At 35.8% G+C, this 26,593-nt stretch overlaps 1 protein-coding gene across 2 annotated transcripts in view; it reads left to right on the top strand.

The window, feature by feature from the left end:
- The window catches only part of ADAMTS6 (ADAM metallopeptidase with thrombospondin type 1 motif 6), a 145,794-nt gene that overhangs the window by 92,979 nt on the left and 26,222 nt on the right, over window positions 1-26,593 (top strand). For both annotated transcript variants that reach the window (XM_071580628.1, XM_071580627.1), the window contains exons 11-18: window positions 4,053-4,160; window positions 10,586-10,731; window positions 12,716-12,779; window positions 16,255-16,357; window positions 17,506-17,639; window positions 19,402-19,525; window positions 20,748-20,828; window positions 25,806-25,969. In XM_071580628.1, coding sequence (XP_071436729.1) covers window positions 4,053-4,160; window positions 10,586-10,731; window positions 12,716-12,779; window positions 16,255-16,357; window positions 17,506-17,639; window positions 19,402-19,525; window positions 20,748-20,828; window positions 25,806-25,969 — 924 coding nt within the window. The remainder of the gene's footprint in view (window positions 1-4,052; window positions 4,161-10,585; window positions 10,732-12,715; window positions 12,780-16,254; window positions 16,358-17,505; window positions 17,640-19,401; window positions 19,526-20,747; window positions 20,829-25,805; window positions 25,970-26,593) is intronic.

Raw genomic sequence — 26,593 nt, 5'->3', positions numbered from 1 at the left:
TTTTCACTTTGAAATCCATAATGTATTGAAGTTTGGATTCATGGTTGATTGAGATGTGAAATTGATTTGGTGTTGAATTTAACACCTTAATGGCTGTGAAATTTGTAATCTAGTTATGTTTTTCAAGATCCTTTGTGGTGTATCTTCTGTTATTTCCTGGTTATTTTACTTTAAATAATATATTTAATTGTGTATATCTGAATAGGAAAATTTTATCAGCTGAGTGACAAAAAAAAATAGTATTTTACTCAGAGATTTAAGTTAAGTAAATATTTATACTGTTTGCATTTTTTTCAGTGAAAAAAACTAATCTGAAAAGTTCTGCATTGGCTGCAGGTATGCTTTTACAAGAGACATATTTCTTCTAAAAAGAGGCTTAAGAATTGGGTTAAGTTTTCATACAGCCACATTAAATAGGATGAAGTAACTTAGGCCTAATTGTCACAAATTGAATGGAATCTCCAGAAATCATCAATACTTGTTCCATGTAATGTCAGACCATTCTTATATGTTATTTTTTGAATGGATTTTTAAAAAGATACCTTGCTTCTGCAAATCGTGAAACTAAATACACTGTATTAACAATCCTGCAAGAATGGCACCAGCTGATTTTAAACTTGAGAAAGAGTGCTACATTTCAAGAAAAGATTCTACTGTTGAACTGTTGCTGCAGCTGCTAGTGATTAATGTATAAATAGATGAATTTGTACATGCAATATAATGCAAGAAACATGAATCTTGGGTAAAGCATTGTCTTGGGTTGAGCTGGCAAAATGCCAACTGTCCAAGACAGAGAAAAAAATGTTCCTCCCCCCCAACTAGCCAAGAGAAAAAGAAGAGGGAGAGGGAAAAGAACCCTCTAAACCAGGTTTATGCTGAAACTAACTATATGTATTTATACAGAAAAGAGAAAATTAAGAGAAAACTACAATATAACACACACTTACACAAGTTATATATATATAATAAGAAATAACCTCCCACTCCCCAGTTAATACAAAGCCCATTACTCTAGATTCATAAGCACTCTAAAAGACACCCTGCAAGAAAGAGAAAGTATAACAACAAAATATTTCTACTTTCCTGAACTCAAACAAAAGGCAAGTAGCGGCAGCAGCAGGGGCAAGGCCTACTCCATGACAGGAGCTGCAAGACATTCTCCTCCTAGTTCAGCCATGATGGAACTGACCAGACACCTCCCACTGTTGCCCCCTATCTTAAGTTTGTGTCATCTGGTGTGAAGTACTTCCTGGTTACCCAGTCAGGTGAGAGCTGTCTCCCAATCCACATAGATTCTCTGAGCCTGCCAATTTGAGGCCTAGCTAAAACCAGTACAACTTCCACCCCTTATTTCATACCAAATGACATCAAACTTTTATTCTCTAAGTCTACATCTATTTATTCCTGCACTTAAATAGTCTTAGTTCTTTTCAGGGCTGTCTGCCACCCCTCCATACTGTAGGCAATAGTCCATTAGGATGGGGTAGTTATTTCAGGCAGGAAAAAAAGTTCATCATTGCACACCAACACCAGTTCAGCTCAGGTCTTCTTCATCTGATGGTCCATGTCCTGCAATACAGAACTCAAAATGCAAGTTACCTTTTTTCTCAAGGTTAAATGTCCTTGAGGCACACATTGGGATTATCCCATCCCCTTTCTAGGAGTCACTATACCCTCATTAGGGTCACCATCTCCACACTGGGGTTATTATCCTCACACTGGGGTCTCCATCCCCTTCTCAGGGGTCTCCATCCCCTTCTCAGGGGTCTCCATCCCCACACTGGGGTCACTATCCCCTTCTCAGGGGTTTCACAATAGCGAATAACCTGGGAAATAATGTCCATGGCTAAATCCACCCCTCGGCCTCGTCCACCTACAGGTGGGCTGAGGCATCATGGGCCCATCGAGCCAGGAACAACTCTCCCTTATGCTAGTCCAGTTGTGCTGTTCCTCATTAGCTCAGCTTTTGGGCACATGAGCATCCACATGATGAATCTCTACAGATTCTACTCAAGCAGCAGTGTCCTGCCACACACCAGCAGCCCACATGGGCCTCTCTGTGCTTCAATTAATCTTCTTTTATCGGTCCAGCCACCCTCAGAGGGGCACTGGCTGTTATCTACAAGTCACTGTAGAGGTACAGTCTTGGCTAGTTTTCTGGTTCAGCAATGTCCAGTAGACTTGGTTGTTCTCCTCCTCCTCCTGGCTGAAGGCAGGGTGGCTTAATTGCTGTTCTTGGCTCTGTTCTGGTCTCTCTGCTTCAACATGTGGACAGCGTTTTTTTACCAGCTGTCTTATGTTTTGACTTCCATACCTGGACCTCAAGCACAGAAGTAGATGTACCTCCTCATGTCTTTCCCCTGGTCACACAGGAAGGACCACCGTTCACCATGTGACTCACACTTGGGGTTTCCTCTCTGTCGAGGTGAGGCAGGAGAGAAGAACTGGTCTTTTGAGCTGTAAAGCCTCTCTCTCGAGTGGCTACATTCACAGCAGGCACAAGTTGAGCTGTTTGAACTCACAAAAACAGTCAGTAAAAGGAATAAAACGAGCACTCAGTAGCAAGAGAACATTGTTTATCTTATTTGTTCGGATGTACCAAAACAATGCAGGTATCAAGGAATGTTTCTATAACAATGCTTCTGGGAACCTTGCCAACTTCCTGGGACACTTGCCAACGTCCTTGAGTGTCCCTGGCATCTCCACCATTATCTGTCTTGGGTTGAGCTGGCAAAATGCCAACTGTCCAAGACAGAGAGAAAGGGTTCCTCCTCCCCCCCAACCAGCTAATGGAAAAAGAAGAGGGAGAGGAAAAAAAACCTCTAATAGTTGTTCCTGTTGATGTGTATAGAAAAGATAGTCTAGGTGCCGGATACTCATTCATTACCTCAGAGAAACAATGAACTTGGAGGGGAGTGGATAATAACTTTACTTTATTCACACTGTCTTTTCCTTTTTCTTTTTGTTTCAAGGTTCAGCCATAGAATGTATGCAAGGATTTTTTTGTAGGATATGATTTCAAGCAGCTGTTAAATAAAATGAAACAGTAATGACTACCGTAAGATCATTTTAATAATCTGATTCTATTCCAAATGTTAAAAAATACTTGAAAATAGAATATACATATAAGCAAGCTGTGAACTCTTGCACAGATCCCAAAGTAATACAAAACAATATTATGATGTATGTCATTTGCTTCAAAAGCAAACCACTCCTGATTCTATTGTGCATACACAACCAAATCCAAGTGCAACTGAAGCAACTGTGAAGGTTTCCAGCTTTGGATCATCCGCAGATTATGAATTTCAACCCTCACAGTTTTAACAGTGAATCTCCAATGTCAAGAGAGCTGGCTTAATTTAAATTGGTAAATGGGCAAAAAAAAAGAGAAAATATGGTAGGAAAATTTGTAAACCAAAGTTTGTTTAACACTGACAGCATAGGGAAATAGGATAGGCTAAATCATTTATGAAAGAGCAGCTGGAAATTTGAAAAACCTAGAGGAAATATCTTAGCACATAGCTCAGTTAGCTCTGGCTACACATGCACTGCCGAAGAGGAGTGCAGGTGGTTTTAACTCAAAAACTTTGTTTTTACCTAAAGGAAAGAAATAATTGTTACTGTTTCATGTCTCAAAATTAATAATACCCTTTTTAGAAGGTAATTCTGAGGCAGACAATGATAGTAATGGAGACACTGCAGCTCATCTGAAGATTGCTTTTATGGCAGCATTAGAATATATTAAGCTCAATGTTATCATAAATCAAGAAGAAAACCATTTTAAAACATTACTTGCATGAGGTGTAAATACCACATTCTTGTCTACAATGTAATGTTACCAGATTCTCTTGTCTGGTAGAATATTCTTAGGCAAAATACTGTGGCATCAAAACTGCGGAATATTTTGCAGCCATCTATAGATTTCCCGTTCCAGCCCACTTCTTAATAGTCTTTGTTAAAAAAAAATAAAATAGTGTGTACGTATGTGTATAAAGACTGGCAGAAATATTAGAGTTTTATACTGATCAACTTGCTTCTGCCTTCTTTCCTAGGAAGTGTGTAGAGAGCTCTGGTGCCTCAGCAAAAGTAACCGCTGCGTTACCAACAGCATTCCAGCAGCTGAAGGTACTCTGTGCCAAACAGGGAGCATTGAAAAGGGGGTGAGTACAAATAATTTAATGTTTTAAGAAGCAATGTGTTGTTCAAAGACTACAAGAGGATAGAACTAGAATATTAAAGTGTTTCACAGCAACTACAACAATTGAGAAAAAGAGTATTTCTGAATACATGAGCATCCCCATAGAGGTGTCCTACAGAATTATTTCACAGTTATTTTATATGTGTAATTTAGTAAAACATTTGTCCTCACTGTAAAACTCTACAGCTGGGAACAAAAAAAAAACCCAAAAACCAACCAACCAACCAACCAACCAACCAAAAAAAAAAAACCCAACAAAAAAACCTCTTATATTCTCTCTGTATATTTTTGAGTGGGTTTTTGGTTGGTTGGTTGGTTGGTTGATTGGCTTTTTGTAGAAACTCTTTTAGTTTAATCTTTAGTTTAATGCTCCATAAAGGACTGCTGCAACTTTAGGTCTGCCATGGACTTTGAAAATGTGTAACATAAATCTAGAGCCTGAATTCTGTCATTTTAGTAGACGATAAAAAAAGACTATTCCTTCATTTATAAGCTAGATCGTGCAAGGGCATAGAAAAAATATGGACTCCATAAAAGTGTTTTCTAAAACTTGTATTTCCCAGTGTCCTTTCTGTTTTGACTTTGAACTATTCTTTTAGTCTTCAGTTATGCTTGCATAACTGTTTAGCCTTAATGGGTTTGATGTACAGTCAGATAAACTCTTCTACCTGTCAGAAAAGTATGGAAATTCAGTGTTGCAGAAAACAACTATAGGACTGTATCTGCCTGAAGATGAGAATTTTGATTTTAAAATGATCACTGTATTTGGGTAGTTTCAGACAAGAGTATTATAAGACTTTCTCAGTTACAAGGCAAAATCTATACAGATCTTAAAGAGGAGAGAAAAATGGTTTCATTACTTTGAAAGGCATGTACTGGGGAAAAATTGTTTCTGTATGCCTTTTTTAAAAATAATATATTTTGTGCAGGTTTGTACAAAGTGAAAAGAGCTTTTGTTATATCAAAAATTTTTCAGTGTCTGTCTGAAAGTTGCTGTATCTGTTCATGAGATTTCCTGCTGCAGATGGGATTTTTTTCTTAATGGTGACCACTGACATCTATTCTTATTCTGACTTTTGCCTTGCTGGCTGGGCTGGTTTCAACAAGGATAACAGTGCATTTTGACTTATAATCTGATGTTTAAACGAGTGAAAGCTTTTGGGCAGCTATCACAGTTTATTGCTGCTTATTGACAGCTTCATTCAGGGCCTGTGACCTAGTGTCATTATGATTGCTTTTCTGTGCTGAGTTTGGAAATATTTGTAAATCATGTTAGGTTAATTTATTGAAGTACTCATTTAAACAATACGGCGTGATTGGAGTTAGCTAGTGAAAACAGAGGCACGTTGACATAGTACGAAAAATGTTACCTTATGTTGGAGTAACAGAAGATCTTAGAAGGTCTGCTCTTAAATCAACAGTCTAGGTTTATTTTGGAACCACCCCTCCTTGCCAATGACAGAGAGTAATTTACCTCAATTTAGGTTTTTTAAACCATGAGACTACAGGTTGAGATGCTGTGTCCACTTGTCAGTTTACTCTCTACAAAACATTTTTTTTCAGTCAACAGTTTCTTGTTCCATTGTTAGATTTTAGGGGAAAATGAGAGAATCCATGTTACTGTATAAAGATAAACCAGTTAACCAAAGATGCCTGTTAACAGCAGCAGAGAATAGTGTCTGTAAACTGCAGCCTCAGAGGTTACTCTGAATTAATAGTTCCTGCTAGCAATAAACCAGAAAACACAAACTCCTTCCAAATATGTAGTTCCTTTACCATAGAATAAGGTGAAATTAATAAGTTACAGTTCTGCAACACCTTGTTATTGTTGTTGTTATTATTGCTACATTTGTATCGCAGTCACGCCTCAGGGCCATAACGAAATTAAGCTCTGTTTTGCTGGACTCTGTCCAAATATATAATGACATTTCCTACTCTAAATACCTAACAAGATCTCAGAGTATTTCACCGTATTTAGGTATTTACTAGTGTAAACTTGGTGTAACTATTAACTCAAAGCATAATTTGATGAAAGGTACACTAGTATCTTATTGGCAGATTGTGGAGGCCTAATTTTCTATTATAAAACGTGCTTTCAGTTCGTTGTATAAAGCTGCCAAGTTTTCAACCCCTTGAGTAGAAATTTTCCATGCTAGATGTCTGTCTGCACCTGAAGATTTTTAGAATGTTTTCCATAAAAGTTAGTCAGCTGTTTTCTGTATACACAGAAAGAGAATAGAGTGGGGTTTTTACTGCTGATGGAACTGTTACATCTATTCTGGTTTGAAGTTTTCATATATCCATGCTTTGGTAAAGGGTTTTACATATTGGCTGGATTCAAAAAGGTACACTTTTTCCTAATCTGTAATAAGAATTTTAAATATACATGAAGTTTCTCTCTGGTATACCCAGAGATGTGCTTGTGAAGGCAAACTATAACTGACAGATACACACTGAGGAAACTGTGCATATAAAACAATAAGACAAAACTGATAGGAATGCTTATTTTGTGTTTTAATTTAATATAATAAAAAAGTAACCCTTCTCTAAGATCATAGGTTACATCCAGGCTAGGGATGTAAATGAGAGGAAAACATGCAAAAACTGAAAACTGTGCTGAAGGGATAGTTTACATAGCTTGACTATGGGATGATTTAAGTTATCATTGGACATTAACATAAGATAAATGTAAGTTATTATTGGACATGAAAGTTTCTTGCAAAATAGTTGTAAAATCAATGACGGGAAAAAATTGTTGATGTTTAAATCAATATTAGTATTCTTTCTTCCTCTTACAAAGTATGAAATAATTTTTCCTCAGTATTAGAGTACTTGCTGTGTGATTTTTCTAAAAGTATGCTATTGTGTTAATTCTGTTAAACAGCTAATACTCATATAAAAGTGATCTCAAATGTACCACAGTATCATGTTTTATTTTATTGTTAATCAACTCACCAAGAAAAGTTTCAAACTGCTTACATTATTCACAGAGTTTTGCACATTTTAAATGTATTGAATGCATAACTGCTGTCTTTCTGTTGAACTAATGGAACATTATTTTTTCAGTGTTAAAGAAGAATTGATATTTCAGTTCTAAACCTTTCATGAAGAACTGGTCTTTTAAAATAGCTGTCACCTACTCTTCTTTTTTCATATAGTTGTTATTCAATATTCCTTGCCTCATTATAGCAGATGAGGTTGCTGTCATTTGTGGAGGAAGCATGTTTCTGCAGTTGCATTAGAAATAACAAAGACTTTGGTAATTTTTAATTACTCTCACAGAGATTCTATGCATCACTGTCTTCTAGTAGAAGATAAATTTTCACTAGAAAATTAACAAAAGACACTGAGTGACTGGTAAGTCCTCAGATTTAACTTCAGTAGAGGAAAAACCGTAGCATTTAAGGAGGTTTTCCAGGGTAATATGGGAATGTGGAAGACAATGGTTGCATAACAGAGGAAATTAGGACTATAAGTATTTTACACAGCTTTGGAAAAATTGCACCTACCAATTGTCTATAGTCATAACAGTATAGAATTAGGATGTTTTGCACATTTTGTTTTATGTATGTGATGTTCTTATGGGTTTATAAGTCTGAGTGTCTTGCATTTCTTAGCTTGGGTTTTGATGTATTTGTAATGTATATAATTTACTTTAAATTAGTAGCATAGCTTTCTACTCTTAGAAGCATTTAAATTTTTATCTTTTGACTTTAGCATGAGATACCTGTTCATGTATTTGTATGGCATCTCTAATAGAATGCTGCAAGGAGATTTTGTATTTATTCAGTGATAAAAACTTTGCTTACTTTATCACTGTAAAGAGAAGAAAACCAGGTGATTTTAGTCACTTCTGTAGCTCACATAAATACTTGGTTCCCTATCATAGTTGTACCATTAGAGGCACTGCAAAACACTGTGCCATTTGGATAAATCTAGACTAGCTAAATACATGAGTTCACTCCGTGGCCTGAATTGTGTTATGCAGACACTCAGTAACAGTCTGGGCTTAAGGGAAGCTCCATATGAAGGTTACATAACTCAGATGAACTCCTGCTCCAGTGTGTTACTTTAGAACTCCAAGAAGAATAAATCATAATTTTCTCAATACAAATCCATGAAACCTTGTGTCCTTGGGTTCTTTTCTGAAGAATTATGTGGTGGCTTGATTCCATCCAGGAGCTAAGCTAAGCTAAGCTCACATGCCCACCTCCCGCCTTGCCACCACAGAAAGAAGGAGGGAAGCAGAAGGGCAAAAGAGTGTTTAGTTAAGTAAAAGATAAAAATAAAAAAAAATAAACAAGATAGCAAAGAGAGCCACTTATGACCTCCCACCAGCAGACTATTGCCCAGCAAGTTTCTGAGCAGTGCATTCTTCAGGAACACTCTCACCCCACCCCAGCTTACTGCTGAGTGTGTTATTACAGGATATGGGATATCCCTGCTGCCAGCTGTCCTGGCTTTGTCCCCTCCCAAGCTCGTGACAACCTCCAGCCTGCACACTTTGGTGGCAGGTTGAGAAACAGAAAGCTGTGATCATATGCAAGCACTGTTCTGCAATAGCTTGAGCACCAGTGTGTCATCCACACTGGCCACAAACATAAAATGCAGCACGGTATGGCTCTGTCCTGGCCAGACATGGTAGAAAAAGGCAGGTACAACACATACAGAGTAAAAAGAGGCCATGGAGGATACGTATGTTTTGAGAGAGGAAAGAAGAGTGAATGTGACTAGAAGAATAATGTTACAGGTTTTAGTTATAAATGCGAAAATAGTAAGGAGTTAATATAATAAGGAAAGGTTATGTTAAATGTTACCATTTGTTTGTATGCAAAACTATGTTATAACTAGGTGCTTTTGCTGATGATAAGCATAAAAATTTATTTAATTTCATTGTATATCTTTGACAGTTACCCACTGAGACTGACACATTTGACAATATGGAAGTATCTTTTATTAAAAATGGTATTTTAGTTAAAAATAATGATATTTTTTATTACTCTTCTTTAACCAACACTCTATACTGTCCTTGTTTGTGTCAAACTCCTTTAAATTGTAGGTGAAGTTTAAGTTGTTTTTTCAATTGCTTTCAGAAAAATCTGGAGCAATTGAAGTCATAGTGAATGGCAGTATTTACTTGTTTACTTATGTCCCACATTGCTAGGACTGAGGAATTAGATGAGCCTTAGGACTTACAAGAAGTGAAAGCTCGGCTTTGCTGCACAAAATACTCTGAAGTCAACACCAAGTCTCCCAGTAGTGCTTCCAGGTGGACAGGGATGTGTCTGTCTGTCCTTGTCTTCTGTGCATATCTCAGTGTGTTTTGTCAAATTTCATATGGCTTGTTTTAGACACAGAAGTTGTCTGGATTTCTTTTGGAAAGGGTCAATGCTATATCTGTTACAGGAATTCAGGGGAATTAAACAGCAGCTGCCCATCTTTTGAAAATGAAATATGCAGATTCAGATCAGTAGACCTGAGTCCATGCACTACTCTCACCTCAGCCTGTAACAGTAGGAACAAGTATCTAAATGAGCTACTTCTCAAATTCTCAGTGATGCAGTAGACACCAAAAGGTGGATCAAACTGTGGGCTCCAGGTTTATTTCTGAGTGGTTTAGGAAAGATTTCTGATGAAGGAAAATATAAACTCATTTTAATAGTTAATAATTTGTGTGAATTGCTTGTCATTTTATATGTCTGATTGAAGTAACGATATTGCAAAGTTTAAGCTTTCACGTGAGTGAAGTATGCACATTCATACTGTACCTGAATAAGTGGCCAGTCACTATTATATAATGATTTTCTGTACCATGTCTAATGCTTTGGCACTACTTTTATTATGTCTGCAGTTTTAGTATAAACGAAATAATACAACAAATTCTTCTTCAATTGTAACCTTGTCCAGATTTTCTTCTTTAAAATGTATAGGAATATACTTTCTTAAAAATACTATCAGGGGAATTTTTCATTTTGTGTAATGAAGCCTTACACGAATCCTAAGTGGAGGGTATTTTACTAAACCGAGCTTGGAAATGAGTCTTAGCATTTAAAAGAATGTAAGCAACTGCAGTTCTTTAATTGTGAAACATTAAGGAGGCTCTATGAAGAAAAAAGAGAAAATCTTTATTTTAAACTTGCTTTAACTTCTGGTGTGTGTTAGGGACCTATAATTCAGGACTTAGAGGAGACATTTAACAAATCACACACACTCTCACCAATGTCTAAACATGGCTAGAAAAAGTAAAATACTAGTCTTGTTATCTGTACAGGGAATGCTAATGCCTATAATTGGTCATTGTCTGACCCTTATATTTTTCTGTCCTGATAATTCTGTCAGCCTGCAAGCTGATTTTATGTTTTTGGGGTTTTTTGTGAAATCTTTCAGTGGTGTTATCAGGGTGAGTGTGTCCCTTTTGGCACTTGGCCCCAGAGCGTGGATGGCGGCTGGGGTCCGTGGTCCATGTGGGGAGAGTGCAGCAGGACCTGCGGGGGAGGAGTCTCCTCGTCCATAAGACACTGTGACAGTCCAGCGTAAGTAGCTAATGTAAGCCGGAGCCAACGGAAAGACACATTTGGAAATTATTCAAAACTGTGGTTTCACATGTTATCTGTAAAAATGTTTTGCTAGTTTGCCAACATTTGTCTTCAGAATAGCAGACAGGAACACTTAAACAGGAAAAGTTCACTAGACATACTTTTAACATTTTAAATGCATCTTATGTATAGTAAAGACAGTTGGATTTTTATTTAAGAATAACCAGAATAAGTTTTCTTTATGCTGCTTGTTGTTGATCAAAATATATTTAAGTTATGCCTTAGATTTCTTTCTTAGGATGTATTTCTTCTCATGCTTGTCTAGGATATAAAACAACAATTGCCAGTTACTTACTAAAAAAAAAAACAGCTCAGTATTTCCAAGGTTTTGCATGTAACTGCTTACATATAAACTATAGGTAGTAATATAATATTGCATACAATGCATTTATGTGCTGCCATGTCCAGCACTTCAGTTGTGACTTCCCACTGACTCTTAAAACAATTCAGCAATTTCCTTCACTGCCACTACTCTCTGTTGGTCCATTTGCTTTCTTTGAAGAGGGGCCAGCTTCTCCACTACAGCTTGATATGTAGCATGTATCTGTAGTGGCCTTATAATCTGTCTGTTTTCCAATGTCCTGAGCACTCTCCCAGAGCAGATCTGTCAGGAAAATGCTCCTGTCTCTGTCACTAGTGTTGCTCAGATGAACGCTAATTTCTATTGCTGTTATTTGATGAATGAATAATTGCTTTTTTCTGTTGCAGCTTTTGCCTGGTCTGGTCATCACAAGCATAGGTCTTTGCAGGATAATTTTATTACTCCAATCTCTCTTCTTGTCATGCCCCATAATCTCTCTTTCCATCACTACTATTGGTTTTTAAGACTACTTTTTCTGGAAACATTTTGACTTTCTTTCACAAAAATCTATACCATGTCTTTTGTCACTCCTTTCTTATCTTCTGCTCTCTGTACAGTGAGGTTTTTGTTGCTTATATCCATGTTTTGCAAGCCAGGCTGTACAGCAGCTTTCTACTGCACTCTGCAAGACAGACAGCGTAATGTCCCATTCCAGCTGCTTAAGGTGGTCTGTTTGCCTCCTATCATTAGCAATAACTATCTAATCTGGCAAATAATCACTACTCAGTGAGTGAAAAAGCAGAAATTATCTGTATGCATCAATAACATGTCAGACTAGGTTACCGAGAGAATAATAAATTAAATTAATTACTGTTTTTCACAACAGTGTTCAAAAACTCTAGTGAAATGTTTGTTCAGAGCATGAAAAATAGTATTGATGTACTTTTGAGTTAATTGTAAACACTTCTAATTTTTATAGTGTTAAAAGCCCCACAAAGTATTTTTCTTTTCTACTTTTAAGTTGCAAGCCAAAGAGCCGGTCTGATTAATCTTCCATTTAAGTTAAAGTTGCTTCATTATTTGACCTCTCTGAAAGACAGATAAGGTTCTTGAACAGTTTGGGAATTTAAGAGCCAATGCCTAGAAATCTGCTTACTCTGGAGTTTCCTTCAAAGCAGTATCAAATTCTTGAACTAGAATATACAGTCTTTGCTGGTTCCAGGTGTAAAAACAGTTGTTACTGGTTTACAGGTAAGATGAGAAGCTTAAAAAAACTGTATCACACAGGTTGTTTACATGCTACTTGTTTTAATTTTATAAAGCAAGCAAACAATTAACACCAACACTTTTTTTACTATGTTCAAAATACAGGTAAACTGTACTGCTTGGAGCTTATGCAGGCTGGATTAATGTTATATGAGCAATGACTTTTAAATACCTAGTGTTGTTTTGTAGCTGAAAATGAAATATTTTAAAATCTCATCTTAAAACTTGCATATACTTTTATTTTTATAATATGTATCTCTTGGACTTGTATTAATAGAAATAATGCATTAGTATATGTCATGAAGTTGAGTTTGGATTAATGCATATACTAACATATAAACCATGTTTTTCTAGGCCTTCAGGTGGAGGCAAATATTGTCTTGGAGAAAGGAAGCGTTACCGCTCCTGTAATACTGATGTAAGTAATTTTTGTTCCACTGGAATCAGCTGTTTTAGCAGCAATGTTTTTTCTCCAGTTCAGAAAAGCTGTGGATTCTCTGTTTGATTGGCAAACAGTCCTGTAAGGCACATCTGTACTGCAGGCACCCTACGTGCTCTGTTACATCTTAGGATCCCTATCTCGACATGGTGCCTCTCTGGTGCCTTTGCATTGAGGCTTGGAATGAGTTCAACTCAATCTTCCACATTAAAGGTGGACAAGGAGCGTTCCACATCAGAGCAAAAGTCTGTCTAGTCCACTGTCATGTCTCCCAGCAGTGGCCTATAATAGGTTTTTAAGGAAAAACTTACACACTTTTGACAGCCAAAGCATGACTTTGCTGTGGATTCACCATATGGGTGAGTTTTCAGAAGCTGAGTGTCTGAAGATTTCTGAAACTCCACATCATATCTGCACCACGTTAACTACCACCAATTAAAGTATCTTCCATGAATCCACTTTCAAGCTCTCATACAATTTTTATAACTTTAAAACACCCATGGCTAATGTGTTATGCAATCCTCTTACATATTCTCTGAAAATGTATTCTAAACGTGCTGTTTTGCATCTGGTTATTGTATTACCAGGATGATCATGCACTTTCATTTTAGAGTTGAGCCCACTTTAAAGTGGGTGTGAGACACCATATAAATGTATAAAGTCAAATTATCCACCTAAATTGCAACTTCAAAAATTAAACCAGGAAAAAGTGCGTGCCAAGAAAGAATTTCATTCATAAATTTCCAAGTCAAATTCCAAGTCAGTAGCACTGCAAATATGAAAAGGCTTTTCTACTATTTTAGCTTTAAATGAATCTTAATTTTGGTCTTAAATCAAGGAAGTTCATAACACTGAGAGAATCTGTACCTAAAGGTGTTGTTTCACCTCTTCATCTTTGATATTTTCTAGAAAATAGTAATTTACACAGTACAATTAAAGTCTATTTCTTTTCTAGTAATATTTAGGATTCTGTATCACTAGGAAGTGCAGAGTATAGTAGATTTTGTTTCAAGATTTATGATAGTCCTTAGTGCTTGACATTTTTAATGGATGATATGTTTCATTAATGTAGGCATTTAAAGCATGCAAATCTGTTACTGTTTTTATGAAAACTGTGTTATTTTTGCATCTTTTCTGTTGAAGTTTATTTTGCGGTGTCAACATTCATTGCCCATCTGTAATTTTCAGCATAGCACTCCCTAAAGCTCCCACTATTTATAGCACAAAAGCCCCTTCATTTTGACTTAATTTTTCTTGCAGAGATGAGTCAGTTCTGTTGCCTTTTCTTTAGACCATTTTAATCCTTTGGAAGCAGAGCATACACTCCTACTAGGCTTATTTCTCATCAAGCATTTCCAAAGCCATATATGACTTTTTAATTCAAAAGGCATCTGCTAATGGAAACATTGAGATCAGCAGAAAATAACATTAGCTAATGAGTTCTGGAAAAAAAAAAGGGTAGTCTAAAGAGCACACTCAACAGAAAATTATTTTCTACCACCAAACAAACTATCTCTAACAACAATATGCATTTTTCTATATAAAGTATTTTTAATTAAAAACACTCCAAGCAACAAAACATTAATAGAATTGCAAGGCACAGTATTTCTCAGTTAAAGTAACTCATTGATTTAAAATATGTATAAGGATGTGAATCTTAATTTTATATACTTCTAAAACTGAAAAAGCTTCCTTTTTATATGTCTGATGAGAAACATGGTTTGCTTTCAACTCCTGGAAAAGTTTTATTTCTGTATATATTTACACATACTTCTAAAAGCTTCTTGTTCTTCACTCTTTTCTCTTAATAGAATGAAAGGAAATGGGTTTTGTTGGTTCCTTTCATTATGCATACATTCACAGCTATTATTCATTGCTTTCATAATTTTAACATTTTCAAGCTATTTTTTTCTAAAATGAATTCATGTGAGGAGCTCCATCTTGTAATAGTTCCTGGGCTTGAACTGTCACTCCCCTGGCTGGGTTTCTCATCTTCTCTGAGGTCGTGTATATACATTTTTTAGTAGGAAACAGTAAGTTCAGTTACTGAGGTCTACCTGACCCCAAACTCCAAGATAAACATATTTGATGTTGAGTCAGTGTTCTTTCAATGATTTGTTAATACCTTTTTAGCTCAAAACCTGTTCTTCTCAGGACCTTCTTCACACCTGATTTTAAGTTCTCATACATTTGCAAGATTCCTAGCTCATGACTAGCAATCTCATACTACAGCATTGGGAATCCCAGCCTGTCTGTTGCTTGACAAGAGTTATCAATGTACTGTGACTGCATGAAAAAGGCAAATATCTTTCCCAATAAAGATAAGCAGTTATTGCACACCACCTGCCTATTGTATGGTCTTGATTAATATATGAGAATGATAATTATTATGTTAAGATTTACATTGTGCAATAAATTTTTGTCATCTGTGTTTGTAGACCTCCTTTCACTTGAATGCGTTTCAGATTCCTGAGAAGTACTAACTGGCTTAGATACATAGGAAGACAAGTAAAACTGCCATACAATGGACTCTTCTGTTGCTGATAAAATAGGAATATTTATTAACACTTCTGATGTCTGTCAAACAAATTCTTTTCCAGTCCAAACATGATTTTAATCTATATTTTAAATACTTTGTCTGATGAAGCTTGCAATTTCAGCACATACTTAAACATTGATAACAGTGTTTAATATGCTGAGGGTATATTCAAGATTAGTTTTCATTATTACCTTGAATCTGCTGATGAAAAACGTGAAATAGCAAGGAATTTTGTTTCTCCTATAATTCTTTCTAAGATTAATTTAACTTAAATCTACCCTCATTCCAAGTAAAAGAGATACTTTATAGTTTTGTAATTGGTAATGCAAAGCAATGAAAAGTTAAATGAAAGTTTTTATTTCTTGATACTTGGAGGCTGGTAATAATCAGAGCTGGTAATAATCAGAGCCAGACATGCTATCTGTTCTCATTCTCAACCTTAAAACTATACTTTTGTCAAGGCTGCAAGTAAAGAGGAGTGGAACAACTTTCTAGAAAGTGCTTTATTTTTTTCTTGATGTCTTAATAACATGTACAGCTGCTTAGTACTGTTTAACTGACCCGACAGCTCTTACCAATTTTTTTTCCAGCTGTTCTCAATGTGTTTATAAGGAGGTACCTGATGGATTGATTGTGACACATGGTTTGACAGGATTCTGATTTTCCAGTTTTATGGAAACTGTTATGTAATTATTACCTTACTTTAAATTATTTCAGCTCTTTTGTGACAATTTAAGGACACAAAATAGACACTTCAACTGTAAACTAATAAAGCAAATTTTAGAATCAGAGCCACAAGACAAAGCAGGAAACCATCTTCTAATCTCTTGCATTTGTATTTGTAGTATAAGCATTTAAGCAATTCCTTTCATGTTTGTGTTTGGAATAAATTAACAATTTGTCTAATTTTTTTAGCCGTGTCCTTCAGGGGCCCGTGATTTTCGAGAGAAGCAATGTGCAGATTTTGACAATATGCCATTCCGGGGAAAGTATTATAACTGGAAACCCTACACAGGAGGTAATAGTTAGCATTGCAAAAATGTTGTCATATGTGAACTCTTTAAAATTATATAAACATTATATAGAGGGTAATGTTTGTAAACAGAATGTTCTGATTAAGTAGAACGAGCTATGTTTGTTAAGCTCATACTTTTGTCAGTTGCTGATCATGTTGCAGAAGAGCAACATTTCTCTAGCATAATAGGTTTTGTTTTTCTGTGAAGAAGAGTGAGCATCCACTTTAAAAATATGGACCTCTTTTCCACCTGCAGCTGCAATAGAATTAGAGATTCTATGGGTGATCTCTAAGTGCCTTTAATTCTACCATGATGAGTTCAGTGTTAAATCTCACAATAAGTTTTCCTTTCTTAAAGTCAGAATATTAGGAAAATGAGAAATGAGTAAAAGAATTTTTAAGTCTCTAAAGATTGCAATGACTGAATTATAAGTAATTGCACTGTTTAATAATACAGTATATTGTGGGAGGGAGGAGGAATGTTGTAATTTGCTTTTTTCTTTGAAACAGTTTAATCAGGTTTAGTTATGTTTCTGTCATTGTTCAAAGTTCTTGGATTACACTTTCATTTTTTTTTCCTGTTCTAAAGCCTGAGGGCTTTAGAAAGTTTTCTTATTTTATTAACTTGAATGGTTTTACCCATGACTTTCAGGTTAAAAACCTAAATGGTTTTACCAATGGTTTTTTAGATTAAAAGCCTAGGAAAGGTGGTCATGATCATGTGGTCTGAGCTGTAACGTAATTCAAATAGGACTAAATTCCTATTTAAATAGTTTGATCTCGGTTTTGAAATTGCTGTGATTTACTTCTAGTGCTACATTTGGTTGTTACTCCTCCTTTTCAAATAGTGAAGCGGTATTCTCATGTTTTAAACTGTTCAATAATCATCAGGATTGTGTTAACCTAATGGAATTGTTATGGAGCCAGCCAACTTTGCCATATCTTGCTATGAGAAAGAATCTTTTTTTGCAAGAAAGAAGAGTCAAGAAATCAGTAAGGGGAAGTTAAATAAAGTGTATACATTATGTGTGTCATGTATGAGGTAAGATTATAAATCTCAGATCTGTTTATGCATAATATTTTAACCTAAACATTAACTTTTCAAGATTTCTGTTGGGATTTTTCCCCTTTCATTTGTTTTTGTCGTCCAGGTGGGGTTAAACCATGTGCATTAAACTGCTTGGCTGAAGGTTACAATTTTTACACTGAACGTGCTCCTGCAGTAATAGATGGGACTCAATGCAATGCTGATTCGCTGGATATCTGTATCAATGGAGAATGCAAGGTTACAAATGTTTTATAGAGTACTTATGGATTATTTTGTTGTGTCTGCTGTAATCCACATTTAATTATAGTCCTTGTATATTATATGAAATGGGAGTTTTGGCAGGTCAAGTTCTTAATAAAAGTGTAAGATTGAGCCAGATGATTAAGGCATTGCATAAAATAGACAAATCATGTGAATTTCAGTAGCTTCTCACAAACAGTCATAGAATCTGTTATTCTGTCTTTTTTCTTCTTCATGGTTTCTGTTGAAGAGTTGATGATAAGAGCAACAGGGGATGAACAGATTCTTTGCACTGTTCCAAGGCCTGTTTCCTCATTTCAGTTAGAACACTACTCTGGCTGAAAAACACTAAATGTGAACATAGTAATTTGTTTGTATCTTAACTAGTTCATCCTATTTCAAAATATCCTGCAGTTAATGTCACTGAACCAGAAAGCTGTCACTATTACTCTTTAGCTCTAGAAAAAAAGATAATGCAAGTATTTGCCATTTACTAAAAATCTGATTATCCAGTAAAATTCCTGTAGAACTGCATTACCAGAATTTCAATAGAACTGGGGGTCTGTGCCCTATTTTTTTGTAATTTACATTCCACTGCTTCTTCAGTTTAGCAAAGCATTTAATTATGTACTTACTTACGACTTACATGTATTACATACTTAATTACTTAGTATGTACATGTAGGTGTTTGAACAGTACTGGTGCCTCTCAACATTATTTGGTTTCACTGAAAGCACTAACATAACTGAAGCTTAATGCTTAAGTTCTTTGCTAAATTAAGGACTGAAGATGTATATTTATTGAATGACATGGTGAGATCAAAAGCTTTTGCCTTTTTTTTGTAAGCTAATGAAAAACATCTTAGTTTGAGAATGAGCTGCTAATAAAGTTGGGTGTTTGTTGTCTTGGTGAATCAATAAGTCAAAATGTATATCATTAGAACAATAATTTTGTCAGTTGTTTAAAGTATTTTAACTTCCCTTTTGCACTATGTATTGCCTGTTTACAAGATGGCAGATAATATCATTAGAGAGTAAACGAAGACAGCTATGCAGTTATGTAGCTGCCTTCTTTTTTTGTATAAATCCAGGAAAAATTGGCAAGCTGCAGTCTTCATTCTGTTTAAAACCTACTTGTTTCATCTTATTTTCTGTTTCTTTTTTCCCATAGGGTGTATCTTTATTTTCATTCATTTTAATTTCTTTTCATCTGATAGAGCATATAATTCAGCTTTTCACTGTGTTTCATTCTGCATTTCTTCTTATTGTGTAGTCATTTACACTTTATATTCAGACTTGTGAAAATTGCAAGTTTTTTCTGCAGGATGTGAAAATGCAGTCTCTGATGCTGTAATGCCTTTGGAAATAGGAATACTATTGGTACTGTATAAATGTTTAGGGAACACACAGCAAAACCTTAACAAAACAGTGTAGATGGCTGTTGTGTTATTAAATAACATCACTAATAATTTGCTGATAACTGCAGTAATCATATTATTTGTAAAACACTGTGAAATCTCTTCCTGAATGACACAGTAGAAATACAATGTTCTTATTAATTAGGATCTGATAACAACTGCAAATTTGGATTTTTCTCCTTTTTTTATGTTCTTTCACTGACAAATAAAAACCCACTTAAAGTACTGGCTATCAAAAACAAAGTAGATATAAAGAAGAAACTGAGTATCTCAAATTTGGTAGAAAAAATCATAATGCAAGGCCATCATCCTGATAAAATATTTGTTCTTATATGTTCTCAGCATGTAGGTTGTGATAATATTTTGGGGTCTGATGCTAGGGAAGATAGATGCCGTGTTTGTGGAGGAGATGGGAGTACCTGTGAAGCCATTGAAGGTTTCTTCAATGATTCATTACCCAGAGGAGGTATGTACATGTATGTCCATTCTGTTGCTCAATGCATTTAGATGACTCTTCAGTAAATATCAGTGCTGCCTTGATTACTAATATGGCATTGCTGCAGGTCATTCACTTTGGCTCTTTTTGCCTCATTGTTTCCTTTTTTGTCTGTGTTACTTTGGATTTATCTTAAATACAAAAATGTGTTTTATTACTGAATACTTAGTTCTGTTGGTCTTTCATGCACTAAAAGAAATGGGTGGGGGTTTTTTGGTATTGCTTAGTTATGATGGCATAGTAAGAGTAATGTGTATTATTTTGCTGTGTAGGGTAGAATGTGGTTAGTCATGCATGACATTTTAGAATAGCAAGAATCCAGAAATGTCTGGTACATTATTCATATTAAGAACTCAGGAAATGTATATAGGGAATTATTGTAAAGCAGGTCCAAAAAAAAAAAAGACAGTAATAATCTTGTAATCTTAGAGTTACCAGTTTTGGACCTGCTAGTACAGGAAAAGGAGTGACAAACTGGAATTAGTTTGGTTCAGTGGAGGACCAGTCAGATTATATGGATATGGAGCACTTGACCCTCTCTGAGAAGAGTTTGAGAGAGTTGGGCTTGCTTTAGCCTGGAGAATCCTCTGGTTTGCAGCAGCCTAGTTTCAGCCTTCCAATACCTGTTAGGAGGTCATGGAAGGAACAGTGTCAGGCTCTTTGCACAGGTGGGTACCTAGTGGGAGATGAGACAATGACAGTAAACTGATAGAAAGGAAGGTGTTTATCAAGTGGAAGAAAAGGGTATTTCCCCAGGAGGACAGTCTAGCAGTGGATCAGATTGCCCAGAAAGGTTGTACAGTTTCTGTATTTGGAGTTTGTCATGACCCAGCAGGATAAACCACTGATTGGCTTGGTCTGACCTTCTAGCTGACCCTGCTTGTAGCTGGAAGTCAGAATAAATGACTGACTGAGGTCGTCACCCACTTGAATTACTATAGAATCCTAAGCTCATTTTACATGTTAATTGCTTGTGATACACTGATAAAAATACTTTATTAGTTCTTACAAAAATAAATTCCTGAATACATAGGTTCTTGCTATCAGTTCAGAATTTTTGTACAGACTTTCTATCATTTGAAAGAAAATGTTCAAGTACATTTGAATGCCATATCTCATACTAATTTTTTGGTTAGTTACATTAGTTGATGAATATAAGCAGCAAAAAATAAAATTTCTCTTTGTTTTACAGGATATATGGAAGTGGTTCAAATTCCAAGAGGTTCTGTGCACATTGAAATAAGAGAAGTGGCAATGTCAAAGAACTATATTGGTAAGAGCATGGTTTAAATAGCATACTGTTATTAAGTCAGAGTTTATGTTGTGATTTGAAGGTACATTTTCTGGTTTGGCCAAGTCACACGCACAGTAGAAGTAGCAGAGGGAATAGTTTGCTGGTAGTACTAGGTTGTGATCAGACCGTTACAGCAGTTAGTTAGGATGTATTTGTCAGATCTCAGAAGCTGAGCAGGACCAGGCCCGGTTAGTCCTTGGATGGGAGACCTCCTGGGAATACCGGAGGCTGTAGGTTCTAGTCCTGAGGCCTTCACTGTCACTGTCCAAGCTCACTCGGCCGTGGCAGATGAACCTGAGGACTTAAACAGTGGGGCCAGTTCTGCACACACTGTGCCTCACCTAAAACATCCTCTGTGCAGGCTGGAAGGGCACACCCACGTGGGGACAGTCCTTCCCAAATCTGCATTCGCGAAGCCCAGCCATCATCATCTCTTGAATGGAGCTATTGAAATACACCATGTGATTCCTCCCTGTCCATTCAGTGCAAAATCATGTTTACTTCACTACAGTAAAAGTGTTAGACTTGAATTGAAGTGGATGAGGAAATAATACTCAATATGAGGAAATAAAATACTCAATAATGAGGAAATAAATAACCTACTGTCCCGTTGTGAAGTAATGTCTTCCATCTGGGAATTCTCTTGGGGGATTATACTGTTTTAAAACACACTTTTAGTTCATCAGCAACCGTAGTTACTTAAATGCTAATAGTGCTGTCTTCTTACTTTAAGGCAATTTAATGTATTAATTTGACAGTGTTGCTCTTGTAGGGACTAGATGCCATTCCTGATTTATAGATAAGAAAAATGAGATCCAGAAAATTATGTTATTAATTGAGATACTTCAGGAAACCAATTGTAAAGCATATAAATAAATTCAAATTTCCAGATTATTACTCATTTCTTTAAAGCCTGTTGAATGTGTTTTTTGGTTTTTTCAATACTGGTATTTACAAATCTGCCTTAATCAAGATAGTGTGAATTTCTGAAAGTTTCTGTACCTTGCATTGCATAGCAGTCAGCTGACAGTGGTGCAAGAACACCAATTTCTTAGCCCAAAATAGATTAGAGAGCTAGTTAGTTCTACTTATTAACTCTACCAAAAGCTATTACCTGTTTAAGCTGAAAAGCAGCCACCGAGGCTACTTCTGTCAGTCTGTAGTCCATATAGTTGGTATATAACACTAACATGTGGGAAAGGACTGTGATATCTGCAAGTGTGAGTTAAGCAATTATCCTCATAATTACATAAATTCCTAAGTGGATTATATGGACAATAAGGGTACCTTTTGCTGTTGAATGCCTACCTTTCTTTCTGTCTGCCCCCACCTGCTGTAATTCAGCAGATACTCAAATCACCCTCCATTCTGCAGGAGTAATAACACTACTAGCAGTGGAATGCTTACTATTCTTTCAGCATCATGCTTCCCATGGATCCTCCCCCTTGTCAAAATATAGTATGTGTGAGTTTGTTTCTATATCCTGTTTCAAACAGAGGTGGTGGGATAAATGCATGCAATGCATACTATCATATTCATTTTCTGTGAAGAACTCTTTCATGGACAGCTGAAAACCAGAACAAAAATGCTACTACAATTGTTCGTTATTCTTCTGTAGGAATACAGCAGAGAAAGTGATCTGGGAAATTTTGATTGGCATGATCTGAATAAAATGAATGAAAAATGGAAATTTTTTTGCTTAAATAGAACTTCATTGATATTTAATCTGGCCACAGATCTAAAAATGTACAGTTGTACATAAATACTTTTTTATGTGTTTGTCACAATTTCAAGGGATTTCCTGAGTTCCAGACTCTCTCCTCACTACTTTGTTTCATGCCACAGAGCCCTGACTACACAAATGGGAGATTCCTCTCCTTTACTAGATTCTTATGTTTCAAGATTTCCAAAGTGCCATTATATCATAGTAAAAGATAATCTGGTTAAGTTGCAGGGGCTATATAATTTTGTAGAATGTTATGTTCTGTGAGTGTGAATCAGATCTCTTTTTTAGGATCATCAGTTTCTGGGAAGTCTTCTAGTTTGTCTGCTCCCTTAAAAGAACTAGACAAGCACAATGGTAGCTAAAAATTAATTTATTATATTAAAATACACACATTAAGGATATTCTTTTATGGATATTTCTTTAGTGGTAGTGCCAACTTTGCAGCTCCTTCTCTCTCTTCATGGAATTTTGTTGTTCCAGGACAGCTGTTTGTGTGGCCACACTAAGATCTAGATTAGAGAACTGATTCTGCTGAAAACAACCATTTACACATATTACTGTATTTTATTTTATGTGCACTGCTGTCAAATATGTGACCACAGTCTACGAAATCAATTTATCCATTTGACAGTATACAAAACCTTCTTCACCTGGAAGTATTTGACCTGTTCTAGTTGAAGATGTCCCTGCTCACTACAGGATGTTGGACTAGATGACCTTTAAAGGTCCTTTCCCATGCAAACTATTCTATTATTCTACAATACTAAACAATAAACCCCTCTTTTTCTGTGTTTTTCACACTCGCTTCTTTTTTCAGACCAAGGGTTTCAAACTAACAACATCCCATAGTTCCTTAAACTAAGACCCAGTTCTTTTTTAAGTCATGGCCTCAAATTTAGGATACAGTTAGAGAATTCAGTTACCTCAGTCAGAACCTGTCTTCCCTCACTCTGTCTTTTGGCTGATCATTTCTGCACCAATATCACTCCTAGTGATGTGACAGCAAAAGCCCCTTTCTGCAGCTGTACAATATTTTAACTGATCACTCCAACAGATAACCCAGCAACGACAAAAATTTTCTGTGTTCAGACCTACTGAAAAAACTGTATGTTTTGTAATGTTGTTATCTTCCCTTAAATGGCTTGACCCAGGGTAACATCTGACTTCATATTCCTCTTATGCTAATTTTTTATGGACTTTCTGCATTCTCAAGTTCTCATAAATTATTTGATTAGGAGATGAAATTTTTTCTTCTGTCAAGTATGCTAATAGCATTGTGCCACTGCATATCTATTGCCATGTAATTTTTGGAAGGATAGTCACAACTGTGTGGCCTTTACCTGTGCATACCAACTGAAATTAGGTTAATCTATTTGCAGAATGAAAATGCATTTTTCTTTGACAGTCAGGTAAAAAATTAACTGTTTCTAGATGTACATTGGTTTAAGTCTATATAGCATACACACAATTGATAGCATGTAATTTCTGAATTTTTAATTACATAAACATGTTTGAGAATGTTTGTACTCTTGTCCTCAATTATTTATCTCTTTTGCAGTTGTATGTCTCAAATAATATAAACAAATAATTCATTATTTGTTCTTAGTAGAAAACAAGAAAATGTTAGTGATTGAGTGGCATAGTAAGAGGGACTTTAATAGGTCTTGGTAACTTTGTGAGGCCCTGAAACCTTTTTTTTTACTAAGTTGGGATGGATATAGGATATATAAGCTAGGATTGGCTATGTGGACATAGGACAACTGAGACAACAAAACACTGATATTCAGCTCTAACATAGTATTTCACATACCTGAGTAAAATAGATAGTGAAGCCCCATTCCTTTCTTTTAGTGCAGAAATGCTTGCATATTATCCTCTTCTCCTACCCTCACTGTTTTTATCATCTCCTTCTCATACTACAAAAATTCTAGAGACAATGAGGAACTTAAATTACTTTGAGAATTCCAGATAAGTGAATGTGTTAGAGCTAGTTTCCTCACTCAAAACATATGAGTATTTCCTAAGTAAATCCAGGAAAGTCAATGCAGTTAGATTTATGCTATGGAAAGATGTTCATTTTCAGACCTTATAGTGCTTATGGAAATGGTTACTAATCCCTGATGAGTATGACTGTCACCAGGAGAATGTTACTGTCTTTCGCTTTATCTCATGCTCACATGAATGCTCTCTGATCTGTTTTAGAAAATTTAAATATCATTGCGATATTTTGTTTAAGGTAAACCAACTGTCCACTGCATGTAGTTGAGAATAAAACATCAGACAACTAAAGGTGTCTTAGTCCTTAACTTTATTATATGAATTTTTTCCTATCCAATAAAGTCAGTTATTTTTTTCAACAAAAAATGGCAGGCTCTTTGATTAGGGGTTTCCAACCAACCTTTAAAAACATGTTTTATTTAAAGTAAATATATGAATTAAATGTGTATAACTTGTAAATCTTCACCTTAAATCAAGAAGTCAATATCTAATTCATAGAACATTCACCTTAAGATAGATGCAATGTCAGTTTCATATTTAGAAACTTATTATTATTGGTAAAATATCAAATACAAATCCCTGAATAATAGGTGCTTTTGCATCCTAATGGTTGGTTAGCTATGAAATTTCTGTTTCACCTACAGTTCTTTTATGATTCAAGTCTTTAAATCAGGAACAACAAAATAGCACATTAAGTAGCTAATATTTGGGTTTGTAGTAGTAATATCTTGTATTTCTGTTTTAATAAGAAAAAAAATGTGGTTGACAAAGGCAACAAAACAAGAGCTGGTTGGCATCACATGTCATACTCAATGTTTCTTCTCTTTTTTTGCCTCTGCACCTTATCTGAGATGCTTCTTGAGCTAAAGATGAGTTGATAATGGATTATACATTTCAGACCTGCATGTGTTTTTTTAGGTCAGCATACATTGCACATGGGCTCAGTTTTAAAGTTGAAGATATATTGCAAATTGCATGAGGCATTCTGGTTTGTTCCATGTAACATCTGCATGTTGAAACTTGCAAAGTGCACCTGCATATTGAAGATTATTGCAGAGGCGAAATTGTTCATTTGCATGAGGGATATTTTGACCAGGGCTAAAGAAAAGGCTTTATACTGACTGAAAAAGAGCTGAAGCTCACATACTTCTAACAGATTAGTAGATTAACTTAAAATGGCTCCATTATAAATGCTGCTTCCAATTTTTAGGTGGCTTGTATTTTTTTTTAAGCTTTAAAATCTGAAGAGGATGACTACTATATTAATGGTGCCTGGACTATTGACTGGCCAAGAAAGTTTGATGTTGGTGGAACAGCTTTCCATTACAAGAGGCCAACAGATGAACCAGAGTCTTTGGAAGCACTAGGCCCTACTTCAGAAAATCTCATAGTCATGGTAAAGTTATACTTAATATATTATTTCTGAAATTTGGTGTATGTTTTTGTGTTCTGAGAAAAGGTGTGGCTGTGAATGAAATCAAAATAGGTTTTGTTTTCAAAGAGTGTACAGCTTGCTGAGCGGAGACTTGGTGTGAGGGTTTTAATACTGCTTTCCTACCTTTCAAAAATGACCAGCAAACATTGTGGTCAATCAGGGATAAAGTCAGAAAAGCACCAGGAAATCTCACAGAAAATGCCTCATCTGTTAAATGCGGTTCACAGTAAAGGCCGCAGAAATTGTAAATGGGCCATGTGTTATGTTTCTGCATACTGCTGACAATCCCTGACAGTTCTGAGGTGTCAGTAGCTTTATGCCTGGCCTGAGTGTGACATATATATACTCTTACCACAGAAGGAGTATCATGATTTGACCCATGTTAAAGTATATTGCTGTGGCACACATTGCTCTGAACTGATTTTATAAGGTAGGAGAATGTAACAGAAGATGTGACCAGGATCGTGATACCATGTCTCTGACAACAGGCAATAGTGAGCCAGCTGTTTCACCACTGCATTGAGGAGGAGTATAAGAAAAAGGTGATGCTTTTCCACTGTATTTTGTCAGCTGCCGGATTTGCAG

Source organism: Pithys albifrons, chromosome Z (genome assembly GCF_047495875.1).
Source record: "Pithys albifrons albifrons isolate INPA30051 chromosome Z, PitAlb_v1, whole genome shotgun sequence".
NCBI classification, from domain to species: domain Eukaryota; kingdom Metazoa; phylum Chordata; class Aves; order Passeriformes; family Thamnophilidae; genus Pithys; species Pithys albifrons.
This window is presented reverse-complemented; position numbering and strand designations above follow the sequence as displayed.